The following is a 10,760-nucleotide window of genomic DNA, read 5'->3' as shown; positions in this document are numbered from 1 at the left end:
TGCATTTTCATTTTAACGCATAGCATATGCATTGGGAGTGTAATTTCCCAACGTTAGTACAGCACACTCACTAACATAATAATAGGTCTGCGAGTTATGACGCTACCAGGCCGGAGACAATGGACTGCATGAATAAAATATACCGAAAGCAGGCCACCTCCACATTGCATACTGTTGCATTTTACATCTGCATATTGTATACTGGAACTTACATTATCTCTCCATTTAACTCATAATCTATGTATGATTTATTTTAAATTTAACCTGGTCTCGTATATGGTCTTATACAACATGCCAGATTCATATAAATTTATAACTAATCTTTTGAAAAAGGTTTAATTAATGTTTTTTTTTTAAATATCTCTTTATACTGATCGAATTATAAATGAAATGACCGTTTACTTTTGGAAATAAAACAATTATTTTATGGTACAGAGTTTATTTTCGTAATATAAACACACTATCTGTCCAATAATATTTACAAAATGTTCGAGATTCATTATTCTTTGCCAATGAACGAAGATAAATTTATTTAATTCACTGGAGATTTTAATTTACACTTTTTTAAGTTATTGATAGGAAAAATCGTCAAATTATGGAATTTTTCTATGTTTCCTCAAATTGCTCATATCAGAAATATCAAATTGGTGTCGAAGCAAAGAAGAGCAAATACTTCGTTACTGATCAACATAGTAACATAGTATCACTAACATTTGATATTTTTATTTAAAAATAATCTAGACAAAATTTCGATTTGGATAAATTATTAATTGTCATAATTATAATTTTTAATGTACAATTTACCTCATCATTTAATGATGTTTTTTTTTTTAATTTTTTTCTACATCAAGCGTAAACATTTTTTTTTACATTTTACACATTTTGTCTTTAAACCAATAAACATTGTCTACATTTAACAATGACAGCAAACAGCTTGTCATGACATTTAACTAAAAATAGTAGAGTCAGTAATTTAATTGTGGTGTAGAATTTCATTGTACATATTATTACAATTATTGAAATTATGCTATCGTAGTTAAAAGCAAAGCAATATATGACTGTTTAATGTCTACAAATTGTTTTAAAAGATTCATATTACGTCAATTGTTTTCAAAGTAGATCTATTTACAATATATAGAGCACGGAAAAACTATCTTTATTTCGCCGTCCATAAAGTTGTAATTACTTTATCACAATAGTCTAGATTTGATTCCATTCAACATTTCAGATGTTTTTCTAAACATGTATGGTACGGTAAGCAAAAAAGAATTTATTAACTTAATAATTTATCTATTATTCCAAAGAGGTTTATCATGCTATACAATTTATGGAATTTTAATTGTCAAAAGCGTCCTCCTTAGACACACAATAAATATACCAGATAATTCCCTACATATATTTATTGCCATTTCATTTAATATATAAAAGTATAATACATAACTCTTTCAAAGAATATTACAATATATAAATAATGCAACGAGATAATCGCATTAACTTAAAATACTAATTCTGTATCACATAACATTATTCGATTAAATTATGACTTAATTACCATAAATTATAATATTCGTAACATTAATATGGCAACAAAACATGTTTCCTAGCTAAGCACCTAGACCAGTAGGATTTTAGGTATTTACACATCTGTACAGGACACCCATATTACGTCATCGTCATCTCATCACTAATCGTTATACTTTTCTCATAATAAAATTATTGCCAATCAACTACACTTTAACAATTATTAAAGATCTTTAAATAATAATATCATATTATCCCGAAATTATCTCCCCAACTAGATACGTTATAAATGCAGAAGTTAAAGGCTTCTGTTACAAAGTACATTTATATAACTATCACTACATTCGATTTAGAAAAATATTTACAAAAACCAATATAATATAGTAAACACATGATATGCACTGTACAATTGCAGACTTTAGTATGATATAAGATCTTCAAGCGTCTTTCGTTTGCTTCAAGAGATTATAAACCCTACATGTAAATTGTAAAAGGAAAGCTTGTGACGGACTTAAACTAGTTTAAGACTAGCTACAGTAGGGTTTATTCTACAATTCCCATCATTTATAAATAAACCAATTCGCGTGTCTTTTCTTTTCGCACTACTACTAAAGTTCGATACACACACAACTGCGCGTCATTGATGTAGCCTGCGTGGGTTTTAGCCCAGAACTGTCTCACAAGGTTCAAAGGGCAGCTTAAAAGAAGCAGCTGGTGATACGTGAGATGGCTACGACGAATGTAAGTGCGAGCAAAGGTCGAGAGCGAGTGCCCGCTGATGTCTTCTCCGTTGACGAATATGTGTTTTCTTCTCTGACAAATGTCTTGCTCCCTGTTAAAAAAAGAATGCTTTAAAGTACATGAATATAATTTACATATTTTAACGTTACTAAGGAACAGAATTAATGATGTGCAATCTGGATGTACCGCAATTTACAAATACAAAAGATAGAATTAAAAAAAATACATCATAATAAATTATGCATACCGAATTTATAAATTTAAAATGTCGTTTTTATGCGGACTTTGACTTCGTATCTACATATGTATAACGTGGTGCACAAAGTTTAGCAAACATGTTCGCAATGCTGAAAACATGGTTGAAACTTTACGCAAACTTCCTTCAGCTCGCAACTTGTGCACAACTCTTTGCATATTAAGCATCATATTGTAATGTATATAACAATAACGTTAAATATAACTTTACAATTTATAGTAGTACATTGTTTATATAATGTTCATGGAAAGAGAACAATTTTTACTTCACTGAAGTATTATTCCAAAAATGCTACGAATTTTATTCTATCAAGTTGTATATTGTTGTGGTAGATTAGATGTAGTCAATATTGATAATCTTCAAAGTACTCACCGACATCCTGTGCTCCCGAACCCTCTTCGCCAGAACCTTCAGCATCATATGCCGCGTCATCGTCCGTGTAACTCCGGCCGGAACCTGAACCCTCGTCCCCTGCCTCGTCGCCTTGCATGAACGCCTCAGCCGCTGGGGCGGCGCCCCATGAGTGGGAGACTAGCAACTGTTGGAAGAAAACGACATCTTTGACGTCTCTTAGCTTACAACATTGCCCCTGACCTTGTTATGAGCTGGACAATACTTCTAACTATGCAAAGACATAGCATTAATACGAAAAAGGATGGTCAAGCGCAAATGATCAGAGAAATGATGACAATAAAACTACTCATCCTCATTATAACCGTAATACGAAAACTTTAGATAGACGAGGTGGGAAAAAGCTGTGTAATAAGACATGCAACAAAGATGCGTCATCTAGAGTCGTTAGTTCGTTGTAATTCAAAAACTGGTTTACGGTTTATTATATCATGATATCACTGTTCACAAAAAACTAATTTATTCTCTTGCAGCTGTAAACTTGTCGAGATTAAATGATTGGAATATTGGCTAAAGTAATAGGGTAAAATCCAATTACTGACAAGTTCGCTTCAAGCAAAAATGATAGTGTTACTCTGCTTAATGGAATATTTACATTCTAACGCTTAACACTTGTTAGCAAAATAATAATTGGCAAATGTAGTTTACTTAATAAAGTACAGCGAATGAGTCAGTAAGTATAATCTTTTAATATTTATCATACATACCTGTCTCGCTTGTCGCAGTTTGTCTCCCAAAGCGGCTACTCTTAAATCCTGCTTTACTCCGGACGTTATCTCGGGATTGTATTTTTGATCGCTATTCGACGCTGAAGCCACCAACGGTTTCGTGTATCTGCACAAATAAAATCATTATGAAATTCACCAAAGTTTAGTTCTAATTCTTTCTGGTTGTTGATTCTTCATATTTAAGTATGTTTAGCATGATGGTTGTATTTGGAATCGATGATCTGCTTCTATCGGTTTTTGTTTAGCAGACTTTAAACACTATAGAATTTAGAGTGTGACATTTATTTCTAATGTGGGCCCCATATTTTTCTTCATTGTTATGTAAGAATACTTACTCTCCAACAGTTTCGCCGTTCCAGCATTCTGTGTTCCCTTCATTGGCGAATTCAGGTTCATCGCACAGCTTATCAGCTAAGCCGGAGAAGAGTTTTTTGCTGGCGGCGAGTGTGGCTGCGAACTGCAGGAGCTCTGTGTCTGGTGGAGGTGCACGCAAGGCGTCACGTCTCGCCGCTCCCGGCGTAGGAGTCGGCGCTGTGAGGCCGGATACGTCTAACGTTGTTGGAGATCCACATTCTTGACGGACCTACGAATAAAAAATAATCAAAATTTGCTTTTAAAATGATACTGATGTTGTAAATAACCAGTTACATTCACGCAAAACGTTCATTACATACTTTTTTAGTGATTTTGTCAGGATTCTTGTCTTTGGTAGGCGTTACTTTGATGGTGGAATAATTTTAATTCACATCAGACTACTGCTTTTCATTATTTCTAAAAATAGTCGTGATGATCTCAAGATCGGTTATCATCCTTTGGCACGTTGGAACAATGCTATCGTCTTCAATCAATTGAGTTATTGTGTTTCACCGAGGAATGTGTACATATGTAGATAGGAATCGTGGTATTGCAGACGTGTCGATGATTAACTAACGAGCGGTAAGTGGTGTGATTTGTTGGCGAGTCGGCTGCGAGGCGCGGGCAGCGGGGTCCAGGGTGTGGGGAACGCGAATATTATCAGCGCGAGATCGGTATTCGTGCGGAAATAGCGCACGCCCGTGCCCGCGCCGGCGACTCTACAACACTACTAATGTTACCAGCTTTGTTTTTAAATTTGCCTATTTATAGTAGTACTTGAAGAACTTTGTTAGTAGTAAAATGATAAGCTAATTTTTTTTTCAAAAACGAAATTTGATCTGTATTCATATTTTCTTTAATCTATATTCTACTTTTTAATAATATTATTGGAGGATAAATAAAAATTATCTTTGCTTTGTATTATTATTGTACGTCTTTCGTAATAATCTTCTTAGATAGCAAAAAGCCGTTTTTACGTAAATAAAATTGAACAATACAATCTGTAACAAACGAAGCAGATGTTTAAGCTCGTTAAGTCGTCAACGTCTTCTCAAAATTAACTTCGTTTTTAATAAGATAAAGCGGAAAAGAAAAGATTTTTCTTTTCTTAAGATTTCTTTTGATCTGCCTTAATTGTGACCACGGAATTCTTCTCTTACAATTATTTAATAACCTGCAATATAACCCCATTTATCTCAGTGTTATAGTTAATTTGTAGTATTATTTTGTAATATCATTGTTTTTTATATTAAATAATAGTATAAGTAAGGTAGTTACTTTAAAATCTGGGGTGTAACAGGGGAAAATCGACATACCACGCTACACCACGTAAAACCTAATTAATTTAACAAGAGCAGGGGAATTTAAACTTTGAAATTTGAAATAAAAAATTAATTTTAAAATTTCGAACAATGTCTAGCAATTTTACAGCCTGTTTGAGTTAATGGGGAGAGGAATTAGCTGGCAACACTGTAACCGTGTGAACGCCCGCAGCGACTCGCGACACACGCAAATAAACTACAAAGAGCAGGTCCTGCGCCCGACGCAAATAGTCGCATGCTTTCCACTGCAATATACCTACTAATGTAACTATTATAAAAAAAAGTGGCAATGCTCGCTACTTCTTTGATGAGTTCTTGGCATTTTGGTATATAATTAGGTCCTTTGTAGAAAAATTCCGACGCTAATTACTCGGACGAGAGGAAGTCCACGGTCGAGTCGTGCGTCTATTCAGTTCCTTTTTGCACTTTCCATTCTTAATTAGTGTGAATTAACATTACTTAGAGTTCATGCTAGCTTGCTAAATAGGATTAAAGTGAGTTGAATAAATGTCAAATGCTTTGCTACAAAAAATTTTTTTTCTTTTACCCTTTTATACGTCTTATTAGTTCGCTATAAGCAAAGTATAGAAGCATTCAAATGTTGTAATACCTTTATTAAAAATAAAAATTAAGAGCCTTCTTTAAATTGAAAAAAAAACAAATAAAGTCGACATCATAAAACACCAAAGTTTAATACATTTAATTCAGTTTCTTTTTGCTTATAATCTGGACTTAACATTTACATTTATAAAGAGCCGCCGGCTAAATACAGTAAATATTCATTAGTGGCCAGTATTTTGCACGACTGTGTCAGAATTGTATCGCGTTCGATAAAAAGTTTATATTTATAAAAAGTTTTTGTTCATAAATCGGCCAGCCGCAACACCGGCCTGTAATTATAGAGGAAGACATAGATAATATTATATATAGTGCATCAGAAATACGACACCGCGGGCAATGTTTGGTCAAAATGATACTCTGGGATTGATAACTTGTTATAAATCCTTGTTTTAGGTTTAGCTAATTTCATTTAAAATAAATAACGATTTAGTTGTAGTAATTATACTTTCAGATATCTATAATTTGGCGAGTATCAAGAATTATTTATCAAAACAGTATATTAGTGTTAACGAAGTTGGAATTTGATTTGGGATTGGGATTTGTTTTTCAAAAACGAGTATTCAATGCCTATATATATGATGCCAGAAGGTAATGGATATCACCGTTTGATTATTCTCATTTTCTATTTTTGATATAAATAAATCTTAGAGGTTGTGATGGAAATACGGAATAGTTAATTTTATCTAGGGCCTCCTACGCATGCTATGTGCGAACAATTAAACATCCTTTACGTATAGAATGAGTAACGCCATTGTTCGCTGTTTAATTATATTAATTGTAACATCAGCCGGGCTTTGTTCGTGTCCTTGGTGAGTCATGTCATACATCACTTTATCCGGATGCTTTGACATTCAAAAATTGGTAGCGTTAAGTTACGGAGACAATGATAAATGCGACTACTTCCAAAGGTGACAAAGGTCGAGGTTTTAATAAGGAACATTTTGTATATTTTATATAATATGAGTATTTATTAAATATATGTTAAATTTGAATATGACGTCTATCTCACGTGATTAATGGGAATAAATGCCAAAACAAAAATTACAACTTCCTATCATAATTATAGGTTATGAATTAAAAACGTTAGATGTCAAACATCATCATGTTGGTGAAAACCTGTCAAAATTCCTGCAATCATCAATCGATGTATCTATCAAAATAAACTCAAATAAGGCGCGTGGGCGATTGTTAAGTGACTTTAATCAATGTGTACCTTAATCGATAAGCTGACGTCTGGACTTACATAATGTTGATTAACATAGCTGCAATCATTTTATATTGACGGACGTAAAAAAAGCGAAATAGAGATCCGATTCGATTTCGAATTCGTTATTTAGCGATGGAAATATTTCAATAAAAACAAAGTTGCGGGCGAATTTGGATTATTTCGTTGTAATGAAAACAATAAAATTTAAAATGGACCAAAACCGAAAACTTTAAAAATCAAAACAACAGTTTGTTTTAATTTAAAATTCAAAAATTCACGGTAAAATAACTGAGGCCAATTTCTTTAGAACAATATTTTCTAAGCCAAGAAACAGCACGAGTTTACTTTAAAGGGGGGTGAAAGTTCAAAACTGTTGAAGCTCGGATCCATTAAATGATATTAAAATAATAACAGAGGGAGACTTCTAACATAATGTACACGCGATGCTGTTTAAAATGTTGTCATACTTTGTTGAAGATTAGAGGTATTATGAACAAGTTTGTTTCATAGTTAGCAATAAAAATCACGATAGACTAAGTGACTGTCTGCGATAAACGCAATTTAACATGTATCACACTGGTCACTTTAATTTCTAAACTAATCCCTACACCTCAGAGAGTATTTTTGATAGATGTCTTTTGAATTAAAAAACATGAACCCTTTTTATAATCGAAAAAGTGGATTCTACATAGAAGCTAGATAGGTATAAATGTATTTCTCTTACAATGGATTCATTAAATCTTTCTCCCAATTGGAACTGTGTTACTTTATAATTTAGTCGACAGTTTATTTCGAAAACTTCTCAAGTTTCGTTGATTGTAAATCGCGTAGGCTCAGCCTGTCTACGAGAGAACGCGTCGCGTCGAGGTATGCTTGACCTTTATGGGCAATAATAAATTGTGCGCCGGTAACGAACTGCGTCTACACGCAATCATTTGAACTCTGAATACTTGGAATTTACACAATGATGTCGCTATGATAATTTTATTGTTTAAAAGACAACCGGATGCCGGTTTATTGCCGGTATTAAGGCGCTAAACTGTTTCTGTCAGGACTAGGCACGTCGCAGTAACATCGCGCTGCGTGCCTTTCCCTACTAATTCCGATGTGGTGCATGCTTTAATTGCATAATGATTCTATTTATAACTTTATTGTTGACATTAGTAGTTGTTGTGAATATTCAATCACTTTTATAATAAACTTGCCGGTATTTAGGAAAATAAAATGAAAATTTACAGAATATTTCTAACCTGGACTTAATAATATCTAAAATATATTTCGTTAGAATATATGTAAACCAATGAATGAATGAACAAAATAAATGAGAATTACTATTTAAGACTAATATTTTATATATGTAACTAATTCGATTCACTAGTTGGAAACAATAAATTAATTCTATTACATTTTAACAATTAATCAAATTGTAAAGAATGTTGTCTCGTTTAAATGTATAATAGTCCGGGGAAATATATGGGAAAACTAACACAGAGTGAACCGCACGTAGGTGAGTTAAAATAACGATAAAAATTCATTTCAATAAAATACAAAACAACCTGCAGTGATAAATCTTAAAGTTTTTAACTGCATGAACCCATTTGACCAATTAGTTCGCCATCGATCCAACTACAGCAGCGTGGCTTTGAAGTAATATCGATTTCGGACCAAAAAATTATGTTCAACTGTTTAAATTGTAGCTACCTGTAGGCCTAGTTGACTTGTTGTTGAGTTGTTTTACTTGGGCAAAATAATAATAAAATGGACAGATGGAAATTATTCTGCCAACGCACAAAATGTCAAGTTTGGGTGGTCAACTAATTTTCTTTTCGATCACCGCTCTCAAAATATAAGGAATATAAGTTATTTCACATTAGTTTTTGTACCACAGTTTAGATTTATATTTAAAATTTCATTTGTCGTTCAGCATCGCCTTCAAATTTTCAATATACAAATTATACATACAGCTATTAAAATTCAAATATCTCAATAACAAAAACGGTAGTCGATGTCTAAACTTATCGCAGTTGTAAAGAAAGTATCTAACTTCAATAAATAAGTGTGATGCGGCAATATATCAATAAATTGCGTCTCCGATTGGTGCACACGAAAGTACCGGGCGGTGCGTGCGCGTGGGCGTGGGTCATGACCCAAGGCACGAGCGGTCATGCTGCCCACGCGCACCGGTACATTTAGTCAATGTGGTGCAAGATTATAATATACGTGGTATTTCATGTTTACCACTTTGTAATTCGAAAAACTTATTCTTACAAACACTCCTATATAAATCTTTTACCAATATGTATCACTAGTTTAATCCAGCTTGACAGGTGCATTTGTGTGAGCCACGCACACGTGATAGCATGTCCATGCAAGTTCGCAGGATATTTACAATTCTTTGACAAGAAGAATACATACACACATTCCGCAGCCAGTCATTTTATACATATCAACATCGTATTTACATTCCATACTGAATATTAAACAGTTTAATAATCAGATGTTAAATTGAAAAACTTTGCAAGACAACAAATAGGCTGATTTATTGAGGTAGAGCACTATATAAATAAGAATATAAGAGTAACGAATAAATGTAAGTTAAGTTATTAGTGAAAGGGATGCAAATATATTTCTTACAATTCACTAATTAATGCTTGTCTAAACGTCCGCTACAGCTTATGACTTCCTGTCCCTGTCATCTTGCGCGAGGTGAAAGCTTATAGCGTGGGCAGGCGCCGGCGCACGCACTTACAACTTGACGGAGTGAGACACTATCCTCGTAGCGAACTAACTAGTCTGATCATTGAACATTAACTAAAGTAGAATTAAAATAAAAAAGTCAATTAAGAATTTAATTAGTAGGGGAAAATTAACACGTTAAATTAAATCGGCTACTAACTTAATAGTGTTTATTACTATGATTAAATTTTAAATTCGTCTATTTAATGTCATGCACATTTATTTTGGTGTGAAGAAAAAAAACTTAAAGCACCAGACAAATTTTGGATTGACAGTACTTGTATGCGTTTTCCATTTTAATCTTGAGGCAGATAATTCTTAAACATTTCACAGAATTCAGTATTCAAAACGGAGTAACGAGGAATTGTCTGCTCAAAGTAAAATAGCTAAAGGGAATGTAAGGCAGGTGCATCAGTGCTCAGTCGTTACGACAACTTGACACGTTTCCATTGGCAGGAAGTCTTTACTAAGGTACGCGAAAAGGAACTTTTCTTTAAGACTTCACACAATGCTACAAAACGAGAGACTTTATGAAAAGACCTGACATTTAGGTTGAATCAAGACGTTAAAATTTGTATTACCTATTTATACTTTTATTGCAGTTGAGGTGTTAGTAAACAAATATAATATTTGTTGTTGTTATATTTTGCTGTCGTCGATTCGTAGCATATAGACTTTTAAAGATTTAGTAAAAATAAAGATAGAATCTTTTTTACAGACGTTTGTACAATAATCAAATCAAATATAGGTATTATGTTTTAATATATATCATTAAGAGGCCATACAACCAATTTGCTTGTTCGATTAAATACATTTCATGTTTAATCATAAACAGTCATTTATTCAACTTGAATAAACTTTAA

At 33.1% G+C, this 10,760-nt stretch overlaps 1 protein-coding gene across 1 annotated transcript in view; it reads right to left on the bottom strand.

The window, feature by feature from the left end:
* Window positions 1-422: 422 nt before the first annotated feature.
* dally (division abnormally delayed protein) overlaps window positions 423-10,760 on the bottom strand; it is a 35,480-nt gene continuing 25,142 nt past the window's right edge. Inside the window, exons 6-9 of the mRNA XM_013310962.1 lie at window positions 3,993-4,240; window positions 3,637-3,763; window positions 2,891-3,056; window positions 423-2,353 (exon numbers count right to left, since the gene is read on the bottom strand). Of these exons, the coding sequence (XP_013166416.1) occupies window positions 2,220-2,353; window positions 2,891-3,056; window positions 3,637-3,763; window positions 3,993-4,240 (675 nt within the window). The 3' untranslated portion in view covers window positions 423-2,219. The remainder of the gene's footprint in view (window positions 2,354-2,890; window positions 3,057-3,636; window positions 3,764-3,992; window positions 4,241-10,760) is intronic.

Source organism: Papilio xuthus, unplaced genomic scaffold, assembly GCF_000836235.2.
Source record: "Papilio xuthus unplaced genomic scaffold, Pxut_1.1 DF827680.1, whole genome shotgun sequence".
NCBI classification, from domain to species: Eukaryota; Metazoa; Arthropoda; class Insecta; order Lepidoptera; family Papilionidae; genus Papilio; species Papilio xuthus.
The sequence above is the reverse complement of the archived record's forward strand: the minus strand, read 5'-3'. Positions and strand labels throughout refer to the sequence as shown.